Source organism: Wasmannia auropunctata, unplaced genomic scaffold, assembly GCF_000956235.1.
Source record: "Wasmannia auropunctata unplaced genomic scaffold, wasmannia.A_1.0 LD336039.1, whole genome shotgun sequence".
Lineage (NCBI taxonomy): Eukaryota > Metazoa > Arthropoda > Insecta > Hymenoptera > Formicidae > Wasmannia > Wasmannia auropunctata.
The window spans coordinates 458,823-484,795 of NW_012026851.1; the positions used below are offsets into that span (position 1 = coordinate 458,823).

Genomic DNA, 25,973 nt, shown 5'->3' on the forward strand with positions numbered 1-25,973 from the left:
TCATTAAATTTGAGAATTTTCATTAATTTATTAGTAACGTGCATAATTATAATGCATAAAAAATAATTGTAAATCATTTACGTTTATTTGTTATTGCCAAATTTTTAACGGCTTATCTATTGTAATTCTAGGTCATGGATCTAGATCTAAATAACGGATTTCATGGAATCACATTTATCTTTATTTTATTTATCGCTAAAATGAACGTATAAGTAAGAATAATATTCCTAGATATATTTTTTATCATTTTTTTTTAGAACACAAACTGTTTCGGAACTGTGTTCTAGTAAGTTTTGCAACTGTGTTGCTGTAATGATGATGGAATTACATGCTCACAATTTGTATGTAACTGCAAGATAATCGTGAGTACAAGCTCATGTCGCTGTCGCGAAAGTGCGGGACAAGCTAGATAAGCGTTTTGTAGAATTTTCTATGCGTCATTGCTGCACATGTGAGAGGCGAATTCTAAAGGTGCGCGTAAACTGCGAAACGATTAAGAATGACTAATTGCTCACGGAAGAAACGATGTGCGAAGGCTAAAAGGCAGCGATATCGAGATAGTCGATTCCTCGACAGTACAGGGTGCAATGCCTCCCACAGCTAATCGCTCTTACAAGGACTCGTGTATAATCGCGAGACGGTGATCGTTAATTATATACGTATGGAACTAGATTAATGATTCTGAAAAGTCGTTTTTTCTACGTGAAATGACACACTACGACGTCGTTCGCGTAACTTTATTCATTTAATCGCCTTTTATTTACGCCGATGTTTCGTTCAATCTGATAGAAATTACTTTGCGGATAATAGAGACACTTCAGGTAAATAATGGAGAATTAATCTGCGCGTGTACTCTTGCATTAATGAATCGCACGATAAAATTATATCATCAGATAGATTACCTTTTTGATTTAATTCCCAGAGACATCTCAGTCTTCTATAAAAATATTGATATTTTGGTTGAGATGTAAGTAATTGGTAACAAATAACTAATTTTGAGATAACTAAAATGCAATGTTCTTTATAATGTAGAAAAATATTGTCAAAAATATTTTCAACTTTTAGTGAAGTCTATATGGCGGAATAATCGCATGTCAAGTCTCAAGGCAGACCGGAGACAACGCGCTGTTTCCGAACAGAAGCCATACACCATATGCCTGCGGTTGTCGTGCATGGTAACGCACACGCATGCACGCATGTTTGAAATATGACGCGGCATTCGTGAAGCTTCACTCGTGCCCGTCGATTATCCGGACGTAATATCGATTACTCAACCGTAAATTCGTCTAGTTTTTTCATCGAAAGAATTGATTTGTTTTACAAAAAAAGTTCTTTCAATTACAAAGATTTTTTTATCGAATACTTAAAATATTATGTTTTTATTAATATATTTGCACTCTCATTTGACTCTAAAAATTATTTTTCGATTTTCTTTCAAAATTACAATATTTTTAAAAATATTTTTGTTTTACCTCCTAGTATATAATTCTATGCTAATTGAACAAATTCTCTCTCTTTCGATAAATTCCAATATATTATTTCTTTTGAAATGTATATATATACCTGCAATATATAAACGTTATAAAAATTTTATAGATTATCTATATAATATGCATATAATCTGTGAAATTTTATTTAAATTATTTTTTAAACAATTATTTTGAGAGAGAGAGAGAGAGAGAGAGGAATAATGTTTGCTACACTGTAGTGAGATATCTGTAAAGGTCATATTGATAAAAATTATGCTTTATAAACCGATGTCTACATTTCCACGTGCCATGCAATTTATTTTATCATTGACAGATTCACAAAGAGATTCTGTAACAAAATGGTGCTGGATAAATATGAAATGTGAAACAACAGGACAGCATTATGTCCATTTAAAGCCTGACAGAATAAACACATAGAATCTTGTAATATCGTGTAACGTAATATTTGCACGCGGAAACGGCGGCAAGAAGGATGTTCGTTTATCCTTTTTTTTTGCAAACCTATAACACTTTTGTCATAGCGAGCGCAACGGGGATACCGTAACGTGTACGACAAGCTATGATCGCGTGACGCGTGATCCACACGTTTGCGTATATTATTCCGCTTCCGATATTCGATTTCGTGCAACGGATCACCGAGACATATCTCAGAAAGATCGACCTTACGTCGTGATTGTGTTTTCTCAAGGTCATGCATTATCACGAGAGAGAAAGAAACGTGTCGACAATCCCCCCTGGTCTGTGAGGACGTTTCACTCCCTCCTATCCCTGAGATCGGCAGATGGACAAACGGAAACGACTTTTTACCTCGGCACTTGGTGCCGACTGGTGCGTGAGTGCATAAAGGGTATCCTATTTTTATAGTTAGCCTCTTCCTTTCGTGGAGTCTGTTTGCAAGCCTGCTTCCAATTCGACTCATTATGTTATTTTTTTCTTCATTTTTCTATGTGTCTCTTTTGGAGTCTAATTTTCAATTTATAACTTACAATTAGTGAAATGATAGATCTGTCTTAATGCGACGAGATATATCTCTAATATATTTTCTGTTGTTATAATACACCTGAATTAGATTGATTTAATATATATTATAATTTAACAATGTCATTTAATTCAGAATTTTAAGAATATATATTACATATTCGGGAGGAACACGCTGTACATATTAAGTAGGTATTAGATTCTTACATCTCGATTTCGGAGCTTACGTCTTGTACTTATGTACTTACAGAGAGATTGGGATCATCAATGATATTATTGTAAGATAAATTTCACGATTTTGCGATGGGAACGAATTAATCTTGTACCAAACTGCGCTTTTAAAATAACGGGACATAATTTTCAAACATATTCTTTGATTTTAATCAAGTAGATTTTCTTAGCAATGTTTTTTGTTTTATGTCATAATTTAAGTCATAATTTATCGCTAACTGACAATAAAAGCTCTTTGTAAATTAAATTAAATATCAGATATAAGTGTGTACATTAGAGCTCTGCGTTTTATTTAGTCAAGAGTATACATCACTTTGAATCGCACTCGTATTGTTTTGACTTAATTTAAACCAAGAATTTTCTAAATGCATCTTTTCAATGATTGAAAACTTAGAGAAAGTTCTTGCCTATGCCATTCGATCGCGACTTTACCGCTGTCTCAGAAATGCTTTATATGAGCGTATTATGCGAGCATACGCGAGCATTTATCGGCTACGTGCGCGGAATGCCGTGCGTGCGTACGCCCGTCGTCATGTGGACGGCGATAATAATGCGATGAGAACTATCCCACGCACCTAACGCACCGCGGATACGCACGCAGGAGCAGCGAGCAGCGCCATCGGACGTTTTCTAGCTCCGGGGCTCTACTTTTCCACTCGGTTTTCATTCCTTTTTCATTCGTATACCTATGCCCGCACGCATCCGCAGTCGGAGTGCGTAGCGGCTCGAATGGCAGGCGGATGGCTGTGCTGAAGAAGCGGTTATTACAGCCGGTTCGATGCCATCGCGACGAGCGCATCAGGAGACTCCGCGCTTCCTTCTCCGATCGTCATCCTGCGATCCACGAGCTAACATCCGCTCTATTCGACCGTTCACTTTGCCGCTTCAGTGAGACGCGAGGGATTTTCACGAGCTCCTTTCGATATCCACGCTCTTACGAGCATAATATGTTGAAACAAAGATAATTGGCTGTTATTAAAAGAATTACAGCTAGGCGAACTTTGAATTTTACATTAAATTACATATTTTTTTAAATTCCTCCTTTTAATCTCTCTTCTCATTCTATTGTACACGGAGGGAAACGTTATAATTTAAACTTATCTTACGAATGCGATCATTAATATCGCGTGGTGTCTCGTAAGATTTATGCTACATCAGAAAATTTTGATTATTATTGGATTAATTGTCACGATTGTTCCGCGATGGTGAATAAAAATAGTAATATTATTTTGCGAGAGAAATATTCGAATTTCCTATTGGCTTTTCTGCCAGTAATTCTGGTACCGGCGACAAATTTGAAGAGTTTCACTCCACGCGAATAAAGGAGTCGTCGGTGGTACTTTCCGGCTAAAGAAGTCGGCGCCAAGTGCGTGCGAAATCGGGGCGAAGGGGGACGGAACAAAGGTCGGCACCTTCGCGAACCCTGTGCTAGCGTGTCCTCCACCGTTTTCACTCTCGGAAAGTTGCATGCGCGCGCGCTTCGAATTTCCACGTTGAACGCTGCTCATATTTTCAAACATTGTTGCTATTCGTGGACATGGGATAAACAGTTGCCAATTTCTAATGGTTAGGTAATATGCTAATAATACAGAAAAATGTAAATTTAAATGATTAAAAAATTTTTTTTTCCTTTTGAAAATTTAGATGCAAATAGCCTCGCACCATTTTTCTTAAACTAATTGAAACTTAAAATTTATTGATTTAATATATGTATTTATATATTATACGTTATATATTTTAATTTTTATTGATTTATAATAATTAAATAAGGCACATAATACATATGATACTGAAAATATCTAATGTTAGTTTTTTTAAATTACTGGAAATATTTTAGTCTTTAATATGAAAATTACCAAGTACAAAATATCGTATTGTTGGTCGTTAAACTGTGCCAAATAAGATCCACGACGAAACGCCGCATTGTCTATTGTATTTCTAGGGATTAGATTGCGGCGCTCAGAATTGTTCGGTGTTCACAACGTGGCGGTGGACTATGGCGATTGTTGGAAATTTTCCCAACCATCTCTCGTTTACTGCGTTTTCCAGCGAGGTACGCCATTTAAAACTATCCACAGAGCGCGAACGGTTTCCTCGTATATTCTGTAATCCACCACCTATATAACTGTGGACACGAATCTAGGTGAACTGGCTCAATTTGTTATGTGAGAACATTTTGCAATCACAAAAATTGCTAACAAGTTAAATTGGCAAAGCTAGAACAATTAATGCCTTTTAGGAATCACGAATCATCTTTGATTTTGTTCAAAGTAAAGTATAAAATTTTTCAGAAATATGGCACTTAAACATGAAGTCAAAGGAGCATAGAAGTCTGAGATGTTCGTGCTTAAATATTTAAATGGCATTTATGTTCGAATTTTTTTGTTTGACGAGATTATTTTAAAAAAGAAATAGAGATACATTTTATTATTTTACTTGTGCATTATACAAATTTTTCTGTTCTGCAGTCAGAAAAGAAATTATACATTGATATCATTTTATAACTTATAATCTATGATTGAGTATCATATGTATATGTAGTGTATGTACGTACATAATAAACAATAATTAAATTAATTAAATAATTTAGAATTAAATTTTATATTATTGCTTTTATTTTAACATTTTGAAAACTTTTTTTCTCTGTTTCTCTCTCTCTCTCTCTTTCTCTCTCTCAAATTTTGTTTCATCCAAACGCAGTATTAAAATGCGCTTAATATTAATTTCGCTTTTATTGAAGAGAGTGGCATTCATACATACACATGAACTAGATGTTTTGTCGCTGCAACGTGCGACTAGTGCGAGGGTAGGCAAAGGCGAATTAATATAATGTTATATAAAAAAAAGTGCGTAGATAAACGAGCGGGGGACGATCCGGTCATTTAATGAGGATGTACGCGTATTATGGTGGCGTAGGTCGCACGTCGCGTTTCTAATCGCGTCGTGGGGTATGTTAGCAGCGTTAATAATGGTAACGGTAGCGCGGATGTAATAATGTTGACGGCGGCACGAACGCTCGAGAGTAGGCCAAGGACCTTCGGAGAGACCAATTATTGGTACTGATCTACCGAAGACGGTCGATAGCCTCATTAAAATAACGACAAAAAAAATTGAATGTACTATATCTCGTGTTTATGAGAACTTTGATTTCTATATATTCATTGTGGAAGTAGCAAAGAAATATTCTTCAAACGCGTCACGCACAAAATTTTATAAAAAGTGCTTTAGACATTATTCTCTAAGTTATTCGCAGAGTCATAAATATTTACCTTAATAATAATAACAAATTCGTTTATAGTGCATTTAGATTATGAATTATTAGTATTACATTCTTATCAAAATTCATATATTCACGATTTTTCTCTCTTATTAATCTCTTTGATTAAAATCGTTATTAAAGTAAGCAGCTTAATTAGTATCCTTGCATGGAAATGTCACGTTAATGTTAGGTGTCGCGTAAAATTAAAATTTTTTAAATTTAAATTTATGTCATTTACTTATTGCGTAACAAATATGTAGTAAATGTTGTTTTTGAATGTGGACATGCCGATGTAACGTTGAACGTATGCATGTAGTTATTCTAGCAGTGAGAGACTGCAGTGAAAAATATATGTATACGAAAAAGGTAACGATCAATAACAGACATCTGATACTACCAAGCGTCTTTCAAGAAGTCGTAGCTGACGAACAATCGATACTCAACTTTCTTAGGAGAACTCGATAAGATTGATAACTTTTTGACAGCCACGAGTCTTTTGCGAGTGACATCAATGAATGAATACGTACGATCGATGACGTACGAGAAAAACCCGATGTAGAAAAGGAGGTCACGCGAAAAGCAGCGATATAAATTGTAATCGATTGTTTCACGGCACAAAAGGACAGAAACATCAAATACATCACCCTTGATCCACTATTATTCGGACGTTTATGTTCTTTTGCGCCGTGTTGCATGAAGCTGTCAAAGAGAGAAACATACGTTGGACAAGCTGGTATGAGATGAAGGGCATTCTGCAGCAGCGTGTCGCACGCTTTTAACAGACAGCCCTTTGTGATATTGTACACTGTCCGAAACATCGCCGTCAGCATATCTGGATCCAATCTAGCTGGTTCGTTCGTTAAATGCTCGAGCACGAGTGACAAACGGGCGACAAACGCTGTTTATCCCATTCTAATCACATATGTTTTGGGATTTGATTGGAATATAGATCTCTCGCCACCGATCTGCGAGACTGTTACATGAGTGATAAAGTTTCACTCCTGAATTTAATTCTCAAAGATTGATATTGATAAATTTTTTGCTTCTATACACAGCTTAAAAAATGTTTGCAACGTTTAAAAAAAAAGTTTTTTCGAGTAATCTCTCGATTTACTCGCGCGCATATACATTTCAAGCAACAGTAAGCGCGTGCTTCATTCTCGATTCCAGTTCCCGTTTCATTTCTGCAACGCGTCCACCTGCAAGCACTCGCGCATTTTGTTTCGCGATGGTCACGGCACGTTTACGCTTACATACGGTGAATCCGCACAGTCGTCTCAACGATCAACAGTTCAGATTACCTCGAATATCTTAGCATAGCGTGTAACTTTTCAAGCCTTTTCAAGTCTTAGAGCTGCGGCCGCGATATTTTCACCGTGCGCTTAGCACGCGATACTGTTACGATTCTCGTTTTGCGAAAACACGAGTCTTACATTAGGTAAATAAGACAGTTACGTTTATCGATAAACGTAAATATGTCGCTAAATAAGAGCAATTTATCATAACGGAAAAATTATTAGATCGACAATTGGAACGGCTTACTGCAATAATAGGCTGACCTGCAACGTAGCTGAATATGTGTGTGTGTGTGTGTATGTGTGAAATATTGGTAAAAATAGATTTTCTCATCATTTTAACTTTAGATTAGAGTTTATTTTCTCTGTATTATTCTTGTTTTTTAATTTTAAGAGTTCTTTATCTTTTGTAATTTTTCATTTTCTTTGTTTTTACAAAATGTGGTTTAGTTCTGTTGCAGTAAGCTCTCCAATTAAAGTTAATTTGCCAGAAATTTTTATTTATTAATAAATGTGATATTAACTGTTATTTTGTTATCATCTGCTTTTCTTTATTTTGTTATTTTAATTGTCAAGAGAGTTCTTATTATCTTTATTATAAATAATTATTTTCTTATAAGTTATTAATTAAATCTTTATTAAAGAAATTTATTGATGATCTAAAAAAGCTGTTATTATAATATTCTTATAGTTTTAAAATATTCTTTACAAAAGAAGATTGATATTACTTTTATATTAATTGAAGCGACTTTTATTTATTCAGATTATTGCTTTCACGAAAAATTTAATTCTATGATAATTTTGAACTCATATATTCAGTTGAACTCTGTTGAGTGAAATAAAGATTAAATACTGTTAATACATTGTGATGTATGGCGATGTAATCTGACCGAAATACAAATGTAATTATGTAAGCTGAGCATCCGATATTAGAAGGCAGAGTATTTACTCTGCAGGTCTCATTTCATATAGGAAGGCGGCCTTACGAACTGCCCCATATACCGAGGATATTTTTATCGATGAGTCGTTTACATGCGCGGCCGAAGACAGATTTGACTCTTGGACCAACGCGTTGTCTAGGAGAAAGCATGGCGTTGGTAAACAGGCCGTGACGCAATCTTTAATAGCAGTCTTGAATTATTCTTTTTTCATTGATTGAAATTATTTTCTATAAACTGAATATACTTTGATAAGGATCGAGTAATCATAACGTAGTAGATATGATCGAAAATCAAGTTTTATAATTCCATCGCATCGTAACTTGATCAACTGCATCGCGCAGTTCATTTAATGAAGTCGTATTTTTCCGCAAATTTTATATGTCGTTTGTTATCCTACGTCCACTTGTAATGACTCGGTAACGGTGAATCATCACCTGTTCGCACCGACAGATCGGACACATCACTTCACAATGTTGCATCGCGGCGCGCGTTGTCTGGATTGCCATTTCGCGCCACACCCGCGTTATTATCAGCTTGTAGATTTTTACAGGTCGCTGATAACAGTCGTTCATAACGTTTCGACTCAATGACGATCGACCTACATGCAAAGCCACGTTCGCGGGCATTGACAATAACTCATTACGGATCCGCTGTTGTTCATCCCGACATCAATCCGACCCATCCCCTATCGTCAATTACGGATCGTTACGAGTTGGCCCGACGGTCGATGATCGAGCGCGATTAGTAAATTGATATACGCGCCTGCACTCCCGCGCGCGCGCTTTTGTTTAACGGCGTTTCGCTTCATGGTGCATAGGCGAATCGTGAACGAGACGCGGACTCAGCGAGTTTCTTTTACGAAGGGGAGAAAGAAAGAGCCGGTCGGGCCTCGGGCGGGAAAAGAAGAAGAAGAAGAAGAATACGACGACGACGATGAAGAGGGAAAAAACAAGTAGTACGAAGCTAAACAGAAACGATCCGCAAGGCCGACGAAGCTCCGCTCTTCTTCGTACTCTACCCCGTCATGCCAGGCTCCTTCGCTCGTGTATGGCTTTTATTCCTAATAGATTGCTTTCTCTCCCTTGAAACATACGCACGTGAAAGTTTATGCGACGCGGAAGCCTGTAAACAAGTTTCGGTATACGCGTTCAAATGATAATTTGTTTGGATGGAAGAAATTCTGTTGAAATGCATATGATTCGAAGATTTTCTTTAGAAATTATTATAATGCCTCTGATATTGCTGTAATGTGTGAGGAGTTGTATTCAATCTTGTTTGCTATCTGCAAATAAAGAGAATACAGTGTAAAATAGTTTTGTTGGTACAGTGGGAACAGTGTTTAATAATTCTTTTTACATGTTCTCTTTTTTTGGGGGGGGGGGGAAGATTTGTCTCGATATAAAATAAAATATTTCGAAACCTTGAACTGTTCTGGTGGATAATAGGTTAATGCGAGGAGAATATTCTTGAACGGCAGAATCGGTTCATAAACAGAGAAATAATAAATGAATATCGGTGGAATCATTTTGACAACGCGGTTATGAGTTCTTTTTTTAGGTGAGATTGTAGGCGGATAGAGGAAATACACGCAAAGCACCAGACTGAGATACGATTGGATATATTCGAGGTCGTGATCGATCTGTCTTGTCCGTGTCCGACAAGTTATTTTTGTCTTCTTTCAATCAAGAAGTGAAATCCTCCACTTGTTTTTGATCATTTAAAAGTCGCTAGTCTGTACGTCTAAAATTATCCTCACAGCAGTGAGCAAACTGGCGCAAAATTCGTTTATGCAAAAAAGCTAGAGGATATTTCACATATTTATAAGGCATAATTTCACGTTGATATGATTATTATGTGTATGAGAATTGATGTTACGCATGGGTGACGTAAAAACTTTAAATATCGCTGTCGTGATAATCAGATAAATTCTCAAGTGCTGTGATCCAATCGAAGCGAGACTCAGTCCCGTTCCTTAAGGATCAAGAACCTCTAAAATGCGTTGTCGGGTTCATGGGTGCTGAACGCAGCGCCGAGAGTACTTGCACGACCTCGACTTACCGCTTTCAAGGTAGTTAAGGTACGTGCCTTGCGTGACGTTACTTATCCAAGGTCGGAAGATGGCTTCAGAAATTGAAGCTCGCGTAATTTTCTTATTCTTTGTATTTCGTATAAAACGATTTTTGGAGTCGATTGAATCATTCAATCTAATCTCTTTCCTCTTCGATAGACAACACTCACATAACACGCAATTTTTTTCAGTTATTGCATTATGTGTATACGACTATCGATTTATTTATTTGATTTATTTTTTTATATTTGATTGTAAATTTGATCATTAATGCTGTAGCTTATATCTTTTATCTAGATTGGCTTGGTTATTTGAGAAAAATTTATTTGTTATGAATAATAAAAAAGAATTGTTTTATTTTACTGAACGTAATATGTATGTATTATTTTTATATATTTACATCAATATGATTACATATGATTTGATCTAATATCGGAGACTTATGTAGTTTATTATTATTTATTATTAGTTATTTAATATAATATATATATATATATATATCTTTAATATAAAATATGAATTTTCATACGACTTACTCTAAAATAAGATTATTAATTCATATGTCAACGATGTTAGTACTGCGCAAGCAGGCGTAATATTCACTGATCTTCTTGGCCCTGAAGGAGTTAAAGGTCAACATGCTGACGTTTCCAGTTTGGTCGATACGTGTTGCATCTACAGGTGCACCTTAACGAGCGACTTCCGATTCGCGACGTTTATAATTCTACCTGCGTGTTTCGCGATTCGTAACGGTGCTTTTTATCGTCATTGAGAAATTCAAATCCGCACGGGGGAGATTAATCGCATTTTTCTCTACGAGAAGAGCTCGTTTGTCATTTTCTTAGGAAAGTGTTTATGCTTGTTTGAGATAAAAAAAAAATAAATAATGAAAATGTAATAAAAGAAGAGATAAAAGAAAATTGATTGTTTAGCGTAAAATAATGATATTCGACTCTGTAAAATAGCGTATTAAATTGTGTATGATTTATGCTTTTTGCTTATACATTTTCTATCTGTCTTCTGTTACAGAATCCTGTATGTCGACGAAAACGAGAGAGACACTACGCAGTTGTTAAATATGTCGAAGATTCACCAAGATATTCTTCCGCGAAGATATTCCACGTTCTCCGTAACTTTGCAGTTTACGTATCGTGCGTGATGCATTCTGTAATATCTGAAAAGATTGGAAATTTCTTCGTGAAAGAAGAATATGCAACGCGTTCTATGAACACTGATAAGATGATAGAACGGCTCGTCTTACAAATAATCGACGCGGTGTCGCGCGTATATCATTGAAAATCGAAGATTGCTCCCTTCGATTGGGGGTGGCGGCGATGTTCAGGAACGAGTATTTAAGCAGGACACGGAACTACGCGAGAGCTGTTAAGAAAAGGACCGTGGTATAGTCTTACGGGCTATTATGACGGACTACTTGGATCCACATTTTGTTCGGGCTCTTTGCCGTGATCCTGAAAGACGTACCCTCCAGGTGAGTAAATAATACCTGTTCCCTACATGAGGTTTCTTCGTGAAAATCGAATCAAATGGAGAGACACGCCTGTCGATTTTGCGAGCAATTTTTTAAGCATAAAATCTATTATTCATTTGATATTTGTCTAACGGATGTAGCGTACAATTATAAGTGTGTTGTATGATCCATGCGACTACACATATATATATATATTCAGTTTTGTAAACGCAAACATTCACAACGGCGTAAAGGTTAAAGAGCGTCATCGGCATCTTGGGGCAATGCTATCTGAACTTTCGAAACTACCTTCTGTTACTCTTACGTAATTGAGATAATGTTCGCCGTATGGATCTTCCGTGGAACGATAACTATTTCATATTTATCAAAAAAAGAAGAATACAATAAAATATTAATGAGCTTAAACTCGAGAGAGTTTTTATATGAATATGAATAAAATACGAATGTATTTCAATTATTATGCTTCATTAATGCTTGCAATAAATATAATTGATATTAGAGTGATGTATATAGATAGATCTTACGTTTTTATTTGAGAAAATACGTTTTTATTTTTTTGTAAATCAACGAATATGACGAAATGTCGGTTTTTAAGTAATTAACATTATTTCTTTTTGCGACTTTGTACCGTGAATGTTGATTAAAAGTTTGTTTGAAAAATATATATGAATCGTACTTGTTTACAAAATATTTCCGCGGTTCAAGTTTTACTTCATTTCTCCGAGTTTTAATTAATTAAGTATTTGTCTTTTGCATTATTTAACCGAGCAGAAAATATGAAATTTTCTTTAATTTCTTAATCTTTTGCCTGATTTCATCGTTCTTTTTATTAATTAATCAATTATCGCGTTTATGTATTGAATATAATAATATATGTGTGTGCGTAGTGAAGTGTAAAAAAAGTGAGATAGAAAGAGGTACACACGACGAAGTTACTACTGGGCAATTCGTTTTCGTCGAATATTTGCTTTGGTTGGATTCCATGTTACCTGCATGTATATGAAATTTTTAACCATTTAGGATAATAAAAATTTATTATTTGGAATATTCGAGTAATAATATACATATTTGTGCATTTTATTATTCTTCGAAAATAATAGATGGAACAATATTTCCTATGTATGCTCGACACTGAACACTGTCGCGTGACATCGGCATCGCTTTATAAATCAGTAAGAAGTAATCCGAAGAGAAATGTATCAACGGTACATGAAGAGTGTTTCCATGAAACACGTGCATCGTAGATCGTGTAGACTGATAATAGTCTTAGAAAGTATAACAGCAATATATTCTTTGCACTGCTAGGTCGTGAACATCTCAGATAGTATACGCGTGCGACTACGTGTATAAAGAGAAAGAACACTCTCTTAATTACGAGGTCGAATCTCTGGGAACATCTTTCTTTCGATACAAACGCAAACAAACTCTCAAACGTATGTAACGTTTCTCGGTACGAGATTAATTCATACTTTTTTTTTTTACAGATTAGAAATATATACATATATACAAATATACAAATATATATGTATGCGCATATATATTTTTTTAAATTTGTTTGTGAGATAGTATTATAAATTTCCGGCTAATACAGAAGAATGCTATTTATCCGGATAGAAATTTTCAGTCCCCTACAAAACTCGTTTTATCGGAACGCGGAAATCAATGATTTGTCGTGTTTATACTAATCACCATCACGACGTGCACGATGCCGGTCAATACACTTTCTTAGCAAGTTTCGACAACACTTTACACCATCGTTAATGATCCGAGGAGAGTCTTCGCTAGTTCTCGTTCTCCATCGATGAATTACTTGATATATACGTAACCTTTTTGCGAAAAAGTTACTTCGTGGAGTCTTTATTCGAAACAAGCTATTAACCGACAAATTGCTAAGTGAATCTTGGAAAGAATTTTATGAAAGAAAAAAAGGCTAAAAAAATATCGTATTTTTAAATATTTTTTTAACGTATCAACCGCGCGTTTTTAGAATTTTTGTATTTATTGAAATAATTCAATGTAATATGAAGAGAGCTTTATGTATAAATCCTCGTTACATTTAATTGTCCAGTTCTTCGCGAATCTCGTGTTCTCCGTTACTTCGTTTATGTCAGCGACATGATAAAACAATTGTTATTCAAATAACACGCTTTATCTCTGTATGCTTGCGTAAAGAGAACTTGATGATAATTTATAGTCTCGGAAATGCCTCATACGAAGAAAAAGCAGCGCACGAATAGATAAGATATAGTGCGCATTAGCTTTATGCGCTAGCGTTTTCTCTAGACGCCACTACCTAGCACAAAAATTTTGAAGATGGTGGTTTCTGATTGTACGGCGACGACGGCGTCGCGACTCATAAACTATGCATAACTTCGTAACAGTCAAAAACTTGGTTCACGATGTGTGCGGACAATGCTCTTGACGGTAATAATAATTCAGATTTACGTTCGCGAGTGGATTTCCTTTAAAATCTCACGGGAGACACGTACGGGAGTCGCGCATCCTCGTAAGATCCATACGCGAAGGCCGTCCGGTGTTCGCTCCACTTTTCGTGCGAAAAAGGAAGAAAAGAGTCCGAGATCGCGCGCGCTGGCAAAGTCGAGCGAGAGTCCGCTCCCTTTTGCGTGCGAAATGTTCTCAGACCCAGCGGCGTCTTCGAGATACTTAGGCGTACACGTTCGCATATTTATAATCTCGTTTCGACTCCCTCGGGAGTTTGTCGGGCTACGATGCGCCACATCTGGCGACACTTAATTCCAGTTTTATAAATCCTCCCGAGTTCTCTCGCGTTGTGATACGCGGCGATTCTGTACATCTGAGAGTTGAGACATAATAGTAGACCTCAAGTTGAAGTTTAAAACTTACGTAATTACGTGAATTACTAGGATTTATAAAAAGTAAAAACGAATTTATGGTGTAAAATGTGTAAGAGTGCTTATTGTAGAATTTGAATTAATAACCCTATTTTAATATTATTTTGTTACTCTCACAAGTAATTCTCGGCCAGTCAGCAATTGATTATATTTTTATTTTTCTCAAAATGTTTGCTTAAATATAAGGATATGCACGCGGCATGCACAATATAATATTTCGAAATGAACGCGACTGAAGCTTGTGATATAAAAAGCAATTGCAGTGTGTTGTAGTAAAAACGCAAAAATCAGATATACTGAAAACCGCTTTTACACTCCGCTGTATACATCACGCGTGTTTCGAATGTAGGCTGCATAATTCGTTCGTAATCGCATGCGAAAATGTAATTATCGCGGTGAGAGACATTTTCGGAATTAACCGAATGAAATTGGTTCGGTTGTGCGCTTCGAGTCGACAGGCGGCGGTTCGGGTCGGTGCGGCCACGGCGTAACGTTTCTCGCGCGATATAGCGCTGATTGCGGTTGGCGTTCGCAAACAACGTAGACGAAACGGCGCCGACGTGAGTTGGCCCGAGAACTGGAAACGCGTGTACGTCCCGCCGGGATGGATGGATGGATGGATAGATAGATAGATAGGCAAGTTCGATCAGCGATCCAGCGTGAAATTGTGCGACGACCCTACGCGCGTATCTAACTCGGAGGTGACTCGAGGGTAATTAGATTTGCGATAATTCGGTATATGGATCAAAGTTGCAACGCGTGAACATGAGTGTTATTGCGACTCAGTACATATATACAAGATATATAACGCAAGTTTAGACTATTAACTTTGCTGTCTGCTTGTAACTTTTCTTTTCAAAATGTTAAAACATGCAATAAAAATTTAGTATTTAAGACATTAAAGGAACAATATAATAAGATATTGAAAAAAAACATACCGAATTTATACTAGATTAAACTCAATGCGCCGAAATCAGCTTGGCACATAATCAATGTGTTAATTAAGAATCATGTACTAAACGTTAGATACGGAAGTTAAAGATGCGCGAACCAGCTTCTGCAGAACGTGAAACGGATGAAAATAGCGTACAGTAAATGCACGGTATACATTTGTTTGTTTATTCGCGAGAATTTATAGAACACTTTTATACACCGATTCACCGATTCGTCGTTACTGATTCACCGGCCGATGATTTCCTTTGCGTGTCCTACATAGATCGCCCTGTAAAGTAACAAGGCAAATTAGGTTCGTGACGATCACTTTAGCTCACGGCTGCAATTTTCTGTTAAAGTTAACACGATGGTCGTTGCGGAAGATGCACGTGATGATACCGATTAGAAAACACATGTGCGGCAATCCTTTCGCGGACTTTAATTTCGCAGATCCGAACGAACGGGCGAATCTCTTCGAATCCAAACGTCATTCGCATTATTTTGTTTCCCCATTCTGTTCCAGGACCTGCAGATCATATACTATGGCCTACTGGGTCTGGAGGCGTTGCGTCCGTGCAGAGACTCCGTTCTCCGCGGTCTCTGCAAAATCGTACGTTACGAGAGACATCATGCGAACCATGTCCTCTATTAGTAAGTATTTATATCCTTTTATATGTTCCGAAAAATATTGAATTAAAATGTCAGTTTTGTATCAATCATTTTCAGTTTATTTTCGAAGAAACATATAAGACACTTGTATATTGTTAGTAAGATACTTGTAAAATTGCATATTAAATATTATAGTTTCACACTATCGATTATCATCAAGCAAACATAAAAAAATATATTTTATTAAAAAGATGCGTTTTAACGAAATGTGCTGTAATTTGAAAAATTACAAGAAATTCGCAAAAATTGAAGTATATATTTGTGAAAGAACGAGTCACTGTACATATATATGATCCAAAGTTTCGTTATTGTGGAACTTTACCAGGATAATCTGGGAGAGTTGCCAGTTATTGATTTCTTTATTTACCAGCATTTCTCTATTTGCGTTTTATTTTAAAATTAGAGCAACTGAAGATATTTTTGGCTTAAAAGGATTGGTGCATTCGGATGTAGGACAATATCTTCTTATCTTGAAAGTGAATATAATTGAAATTGTGTTAATTTAATTTCGGGATAAATTAATAATTAGAAGAGTTTAGGTTCGAGTGCTCTTGACGAATAATTATAGAAGAGCTAGGGTATAAAAGAGAAGGATGTCAAACGTATATATGCATTGTAATCGAAAATGAAAACCGCGCGGTCATTACGTGTTATTTAAGTCATTTAAGAATTTATTGTTTAAAAAAATATATGAATTGAATATTACAAAACTTGAGTAACTTTTTTGAATCAGTTTTATTCTTTATTATCGAAAGCGCGAGATTAAATGTGTAAAATATATAGATATTCTATATTTAAACATTCATGAATGGGTGAATTTTAAAGATTTTTAAATCGAAACTTATAAAATATTAATTATAATTTTAAGCATTCGTAAGAAAATTGCGGAAAATAGAATTTAAGAAAATTCTAAGATGTTAATTTATGGAATAATTTACGAACGGGGCTATGCTTGCGTATGCAATATACGTATGTATGTATGTACATATATCCATACATACATACATGTGAAAACGTAACAGCTGTACCTATTCATTGTATGTATGTACCTCCAGATGTAACTTAAATCTTACAGAAATCTTCTTTATCGACAACATAATGCCGCGAAATTCTCTTATCGAGTCGCGATATTCTCATGTATCGTGAGAGAAAGTTGCAAAGTCGTAACTAGATGTCGCTACGAGCTGCACTATTTCTTTGCGAAAGAAAGATGAATGGTGTGCGAATCGTCAGGTGATTAACGAGAATAAAATAATCAAGTGTCCGTTGTTCATCGATTTAGACGAGCCACGCGGTCTTCTGTCAAACACAAAGGTGTGGAACGCTAAAGTATTAAAAATATCTTCACTACTATACAACACGCCATGTCTAAACGCGCAAATTTTAGACCAATTTGGTTAGTCAATTACTCAATTTATGACGTAGTATGTATATACATACATACAAGTACTTTTTATTATATGGTCAACTTTAAATACCTTTTGTTGAAAAATTATTATAACCTCGTCATTTTGGGATATTAGGATTTTTATCTCAAAATAATCTGCGATCAACAGTATTACAGTAGGTCTGAGACAGCTTGTATAAAAATTTATTTACGCAGTATTGAATATATAGACCTGCATCTCTAATAGTGTTATATATGTATATTTTTAAATAAAAAAAATTTTTACGAGAGAGATGATTAATAGAGGGAAGAATTTTCAATGCAAGAAATTTAATCTGCGATAATAAAATACAATAAATTTGATTTTGTTATTTGCATTGATTGCTCTGTGAATAATCTTGTTTTCAGTTTACAACTCAAAACAATGTTTACACAGTTTTTCGATTTACTTGTTATAAATAAATTTATCCATGTACATATATCGGAAGTAAATAGAATGTTATAATTTTCAGCACTGGCGAGTTGGCTACAAGTTGGTACATACTTCTCTCCGGCTCCGTGTTTATCGATGGATCCATGTTCCTCCCCCGCTCAAGGTAGGATTATGCAAATTTAATATCATGGAATGATATGTTTATTTTTGTCTCTCACGAGACAAAAAATCTTTTCTTCTGGAACGATTTTATCTCTCGTTCTCATTTTTTTTCTATAGTCAGATTCGCGGCGTGAAAAACGTGAGAAAGCACGATGAACTTTCTCTTGACGTATGCTCGTTTAATTGACTTTTTAATTATTCGTCGCTATTCTGGTCTCACAGTTACGCGCGAAAATTGAAATAGGGAAGAAAGGTCGCGTATATTTCTAGATGTTCAACTGACATTTCCGTAAAATGAAGGCATTCATAATCCGATATAGGTCGCATAATCATAAGGGAACATTTTGTTGTGGAAGATTTGTTTTTTACGAAAATGTATGCTATGGACACGATAGTAATAATGCACGTATAATGCACGAAATAATAACGTGCTTTATTCCAGCCAGATCTCCACATGCGTAGCAATTTTTTTCCAACAATATGACGTTGTATCTTTTTTTTTTTTTTTCCTTTTTAATATCACACCAAATGAGTTTCACATGAGAAATTTAGAAATCGATCACGTAGTTTCGTGTGGATACTGGGTATATTTAGACATCAATTGCACTATATGTGTAACAATGTTCTTTTGGAAATTTGTAATAAAATCTTTGAAGGAAAGATCAGATTATGTAATTTGCCTCAATTAAAAAATATTCCACGCTTGTGTTCGAAAAATTGCTTTAATTGTTTCGAATCAGAAGATTGTTTTTTTCCATAACTGTGAAACTTATAAAAATAATTTACTGAAACGATAATTTAATGAATGAATAAAAATTGGATTGAATTTATTACGTATATTATGGAAAATTACAAGTTTTCTTTCCTCGAAACTTTGTATATAATAACATCTCATTTCACTGTTCTCCCACGTTAAACTCGACAAACAGAGTTTTAATGAGCTTATAAAGCTTATATCGTCGCGATTAGGGATGTTCGTCATAATGCAACTCAGTAGCTAATGGATTAATGATCGTGTAATTCGTGCGATGTTATTTCGAGGCACAGCGTATGTCGCGTTGCATGCAAATGTAGAGTACTCGTAAATTGGCCTCTCCGTCAGGGTTACGGTCATAATTTTCTCTCTTCAGTATCCGCTCGGCCGCGGAAATTTGTATTAATCGTACAATTCTGAGATATGCAATAAGGAAATAAATTTGAAATTTTTTATAAGTTTTTTTTAGTTTTTAGCGCTTAGTTATTCAAGAGGACAACGATTCTTCATAAAAATTATATACTTCTTATATTTAGGAAACGGAAAAAATTCGTGCAAATATCTTATCTCTGATTATTGGCGAATCAGATTTCGAAATTGCAGCATATATTAATTTAAAAAAAAAAACTGTTTCAAGTCTATAAAAGTGATTCAGAATTCAGGTTTTGAACGTACTAAATAAAGACTATAAAAAAGGATTAATGTATAAGACGACATTGTTTAAAGAGATAAGCTAGAACTTCCGTGTTTAACGTAACTGCGATATAACTAAATCGATTTTTATTTTGTTTCTTCCGCTTAAAGAGACTGTTTAAGCGGAAGGCACACGCTCGTGCACGATGGGTGCTCTTCTTTACTGGCGCGCGATGCCGCTCGCGGAAAAAAAAGGGAATGTGGAGCGCTTATTATCTCCGGCCATCATACGCTCGGCTGCCGCTTGGTGGAACGGGACGCTCTTTCGCGTTGCATGCGCTGATGTGCATAGACGTGCGGACGACGACAGAGATGCGGCCGACCGCGCGCGCGAGTATTATCATAAGAGAAGCGCACACACTGCCCGATTCTAACAAATTAATCTCTCTACGACCGTTTTAATGTGCCGTTTCCTGATTCCTCCCGTCCCTTCCCAAGTCTCTGGATCCTCCCGATAATAGAGCAGACGTCGCTCTAGCATGTCCACGAGATCGCAATGTATTTCCGAGGGAGGGAAATTCTAGGCGACGTTCTGGATATGTGTATACGTGTACATGTGCGTGTGCATTTCCACGTTCCACCTTGGTTGAAGAAAAGAGAGAGAGAGAAAGGGAGATATACGTTTCATGGTGCAAACGAGGGCCGCGCTCTGGCATCCCATGAGCTGCTTCGTTCCCCCTTCTCCATTCTCAGTCCGTACGTAAAAATCTGTCGGCGAACGTGGGGCGTGGTTACGTGGGAGAGAACCTTCTCCTCTCGTTCCCTTCGGGATTTCCCCTTACGTTCCTCACTTCCTTTCTCCTTATCTGTCTCTTTTTCACATTTTAACTCCGCTCTTTCCCACCGTCTTTGTATCTCGTTTTTTCTCCATCGATCTTTCGTTCTCCGTCTTTTTCCCATTACCGGTGTCACCATTTCTCGCCTCTCTACGATGATGAAATGACACTTCTCTCGTTGTCTCTCAATCTCGCGTCTTTTTCTTCCTGTCTATATGCTCATACATTGTATCTACGTTTTTTTTTTTTACTTATTATCTTGCGTGCAATGCTCTAAGAAACTATATACATATACACTATACACATTCTTATGTATATAATGAGTTCTACTATTCCTTTTCAAATTTTTAATTTATTATTTCCGTGAAAAATTTGGTCTTTTCTGTTATTTTTTTTTTTAGCTGTATTTAACTGTATTTAGCTGATTACATTTTATATTTTACGTTTTTTTCTATTTTTTTCTGTTCCTAGTTCTTCTTTATTATTGTGTTTACGTTACTTAATAGTTCTTAATTCCGACTGTGTCTCTCTCTTTCTCCCCTGTTCCGTAGTCTCTCATTTCGCTGGTCTTGATCCTCTTTGTCGTTCGTGTCGAAAATTTACGAACTCGCCCGAGAGGTACTTCGGTATAAATGGCAGAGAAGAGATCGGCCAGGTTGAAGAGCGAGGATGAAAGGGAGAAGGACGAGGATATCCTACTTAAAGCGAGTAGCCTAGTGCGACAGAGATGGAATTAGAGAGCGAAGTAGACCGAGAGAGAGAGAGAGAGAGAGAGAGAGAGAGAGAGAGAGAGAGCAAGAGAGAGAAAGAAGGATAAAGAGTATCGATAAAGTGAGAAAGGCTGTATGTGCAGTGCTGTATGTACTACTCATTTAATCTATACCATCGATATCTAATTTTTCAATTTAATTGAGGAATAATAATCCACAAAATGCGAAATATTTTATTTTGTGAATTTTTTAGCGCCATCAAATCATCGATTTTATTTTCCAAAATTATCGCATTACATTCCTCGTATTGTATAAATTAGAATTTTAATTATTATAATTACAGTAAAACAATATTTCAAGTAAAACATCCGGAGTTTTATTATCAATTTTAACTTTGCATTGAATTATTCAGATTTAATCATTATTACAATTTCTTTTTTATCATTATATTTATCAGTATGCATGTACCTACATGCGTTAATTAACATTTTTTACGATCCGAATGCAAAGTCCTGTGTGCTATAAGATATAATTCGCTCTATAATGTCACGTCGACGCAATTTGAATCGGTCAACTGATATAAAAACAACACGTAACACGATCGCTATAATGTAGCATCGACGCAATTTTAATTGGCATGTCATATCGAATAAACTGCGCCGTACAATGCACTGCCATACAAGCAGCTCGAAAATAGCATTAGTCAAAATAAAATTATGTAGCGGTAAAGTTTTACGTAATGTCCACATTACACAAAAGCATGCAATACTCTAACAACCTATTGTTGCACATACAATTTCGATTAATTATGCATCATCTCATGCGAAACTAAACGTGGCACAATATGTTTCAATTTAATCACACACACACACACACACACACACACACACGTCGCTAAATTTTTATTTATATATATTTATTGATTCGAATCTCTGACATTTAAAGTATATAATAATGAAATTCAAACGACGATGAGCGAAATACAATCGGCAGTGCAATAATTTTTGAGAGAATTTCTGCGAAAGCTAAACTAGAAGGAATGATATTGGAAGGAATAAAGATAGGAAAAAAAGCAAATAATAATTGAATTCCGAAAGTGAACAATATGAGAGTAAACTGAATTCGGGCATAAGGAATTAATCGGTTGATCAACTATGATTTATTTTATCACCATTTTAGGTAAGATTATTGTATCGTGCATATTCCCGTTACGAAACATATTATTTCGATAATGGAATTACATGAGAAGCATGACACATAGGAAAAATATTTTTGAAGAATTATACGTCTCTTGAGCGGTTGAGCGTAGCAGCATTATCTTACGAAAGCACCCGACTAGCGATGATAGTTTTCTACGTCGCGCCCACATCCTGTAAATACTCATTGGTGGTTCTCCACGGAAGGAGTCCTACCTGGCTCGCGTACGCCGGATACGCTCCTGGCCAACGTGAAAGAGAGAGAGAGAAAGAAAGAGGCCGGCCTCACCTACCAAGAGAACCACCAGTCTCGTCGAGAGTTCCGTGGCGGTCGGCGAGCGTTGCGATTAATAGCGACTGCACCCGCGAATTGCATTCCGATCTCGCGATTTCCAGTCCGGAGCCCCGCGTTCGGAGGATTACTCTTTCTCTCTTTCTCTCTCTCTCTCTCTCTCTCTCTCTTTCTTTCTCTCTCTCCCTCTTTTTCTCTCTGGAGAGATGCGATTGCGCCGGTCATAAATCGAGTCGCACGGGGGTAACTTCTAAGCCCTAACGATGGACGGTGTCGAGACGGTGTCGAGACTGTCACTCGTTCGATGGTACTAGTGTCGGAGCGCGAGACGTGTGCCGAATATCGGCGCGCCGCGATCCGATCGATATCGATGAATTCGTCCCCCCGCGCTCGTGTCCTTAAGTGATACATACCAGTTCAAAAGTGACACCTTCGTAAGTGACGCTTTCGCAAATTTACGATCGCGCACTTTCCGGTTTCGGAAAACCGGATGTAATCTCGTTTTCTTGCTTGTAAGTGACGTAATCGCGCCCGAGGAGACGGAGCACAGTTGTGTCGCGCGCCATTGCGTGAAACGGAGCGTGCGTATAATTTCCACCGGCCGATTAACGTGGGAACCTATAAGACCTTGGAATTAAAGACATCAGGAGAAGTGTGTGCTAGTGGGAAGGAAGAGAGAAAAGAAAATATACTTTCGGGCTGAGTATACCGCGTTCCTTTCGCCCGCGCTTTCGATAAGCGATAATGCATGCATAAATTTCGGGGTACGATCGAGATAAACGCAGAAAAATTTCAACGCTTTCTACGTGGGAAGCAAGAACGGACGACGTTTGTTTAAAAAGATCGTCTATTGCTGCGAGTTATATCTTCAGTCGTCAAGAGACAATCGAAACCTGTTGCCATTGCGAAGGAGAAAGTCGCCGCTGAGTACATTCAATTTCGCGAAGACCGCGTCATCGAGTTACGATCGAAGAGCATTCTCTTTAGGATCTTTCGTGTGAAGTCATCCTTTGATTTACACGGAAACGGAATGCAGAAGGAACGTAGCCGCGATAAGTTTTCATTTTAGGAAAGAAAAGTTAAAATGCCCATTGTTGTCTACGACAGAGAAATCTAAGGGTCACGTGCGCGAAGATATATTCGACTTTTCTCGAAGCATTTTGTCGTTGCAAACAGGCGTCCATCATCAGAGGCAGAGCTAAATCTTCATCGGGGTTTCACGTTGAAGAGAGAAGTTCTTTCCGTGATTCCGAAAGTAACCGTGGAAAAGCGGCGCGCGGATGATCAAGCGACTCGTTTGAAACTCGTCTCGTGCAGTGACCCGCGCGCTTTCGCGACGCGACGCATCTCGTACCTCGCTAAGATGCCAGGCGTGTTGGATCAGTGGAGTAATCGATCGCGCGGAAGGTTTTTCACGTTCACGTTGTAATAATCGATTCGCCGATACCGGCGGACGTCTCTGGACTTTTCACAATTGAAACGACAATTCGATTCGCGATCATTCTTCGACGAATATCACGCGCATATCACACTGATATGTACTAGTACGCAAAACGGCGATCGCTTTTACGAAGACAAGCGCATCGCCGGAGAGCGCAACAATCGTCTGACGAGCATCGGCGAGTTACTTCGCGGAATCGGTTTGGTATTCGGTGCGCAAGAGAGCGACCGCGTTTACGAGGACGCGGAGCTAGCATAGCTCCGAGGCTCACTCTGCGCGCGCGATAATCGTCGCCGTTCGCTTTCACCGCAGCCGCAGCAGCCTCGGCTCGCACGGCGCGCAACGGCGGCTGGCAGGTATTCCGTAATAAATCTAATAGCGAGCCCGCGGAGTAACGGTTTACGACGAATATTATCCAGCGTGAGCGGGACGCTCACTCGCGGTCCCGCGAAGAAGAGCCGGCAAGCAGATTGCGCGTCTCTTACGAAATTGCGCGCGTGGTTGAGATCCGAGAGAGTATCGAGAAGGATTAGCGTGCGAGGCGATCGCCAACGAGAAGCGAACCTGCGCAAGTGGGTCGCGATAGAAACTTTTCGAGAGTTCACGAGGTCCCGGAGAGTGACCGACGAGATTGGATTGAATCTCGCGCCGTCTATCGTGACTTCCGCAGCGGGCCGCAGCGCGAGAATTAACTTGTTGACGTTTGAGAAGCAAACGGAGGAAAGCGAGCGGATATTTCAACGCGACTGAGCGGATTTCGGATGAAGGGAGATAAGATCCTGACAAGGGAGTAAACGATTGCCCGAATGCGCGGCAGGATACCGAGGCCATTGCTCGTGGTGTGTTACGAACGCGATTTATCCGATCGATCGATCAGCTTGGCGATAAGAGGCGTGAGATTCCAACGGGGTCAACCGTCGATGGCGATGTCGCTGGCGTGAAGACACGAGTCGCGACAATCGCGAGTTGCTGCACAACGTGAATCGCGCTTCGTCGGGTAGCGCGTCTTCTTTCTCTTTTCCTCCCCCTTCCTCTCTTTTCTCTTTCTCTCTCTCTCTCTCTGTCTCTCAGAGAAGCCAAGCAGCGCAGTAAAAAGCCGGCAAGCTGGATGCTACAGACGGTGCCTCGCCCCCTCCGCCCCCGCCCGACATTACTGTCACGCAGGATGACCGGTGAGAAACTTTAAATCATCCTTAACGACTCGAATCTTTGCGCGTACGGAGATAACGTGCGATAGTGCGGCGATTACGGCGTTATTAAAAATGCGTACACATGACAGACAATAATAAAATTTTTTCGCATTTTGGAATTAAGTTCTCGAGGAGAAACTTTCTATATAATAAAATAAACGATTTTTTTTATTATTTTATTCATTGAAACTTAAGTAAATATTATTGTCTAATTGTGACACTTGATGAATGTCTGAAAGATTATCATTTTCTTTTTTGGGAAGTTATCATTGCCGCAATTACTCCAGCAGCAGTAATTTGCTATAGTCTTAGGTTAGGAGAATTATTTAGTGTTAAACTCATACAAGAGATTGTCTGCAATTTTTATGATTAATACATATGTTAAATACTGTAAGTGCATAATAGTAATTACTAAACAATTAAAATGTATCGCACAAACACTCGAAATTTTGTTCGACAAAATTAAGATTAAAATTGCAAGTAAAAATAATGTCTTAAAAATTTTAGAGAAAAATATTTCTGTTTATAAAAGTAGAAAAAAGATGTTGAACATTATTACTATTGACACATGATGTATTTTACGCGAAGCGATATATAATTAAGATTCATGGGAATTGCGAAGATTTTATCTATACAGTTAAAAGCATATGTATAATGCATTTTTGAAATTTCAATAATTAAACAATAACATTTTTATTAATGAGAAAACTAAG

The 25,973-nt window shown here is 37.3% G+C and overlaps 1 protein-coding gene across 2 annotated transcripts in view; it reads left to right on the top strand.

The window, feature by feature from the left end:
- Window positions 1-25,973, top strand: part of LOC105451981 (rap guanine nucleotide exchange factor 2-like) — a 114,517-nt gene that overhangs the window by 13,171 nt on the left and 75,373 nt on the right. For both annotated transcript variants that reach the window (XM_011692736.1, XM_011692739.1), the window contains exons 2-4: window positions 11,292-11,751; window positions 16,081-16,208; window positions 18,126-18,209. In XM_011692736.1, the coding sequence (XP_011691038.1) occupies window positions 11,683-11,751; window positions 16,081-16,208; window positions 18,126-18,209 (281 nt within the window). In that variant the 5' untranslated portion in view covers window positions 11,292-11,682. The remainder of the gene's footprint in view (window positions 1-11,291; window positions 11,752-16,080; window positions 16,209-18,125; window positions 18,210-25,973) is intronic.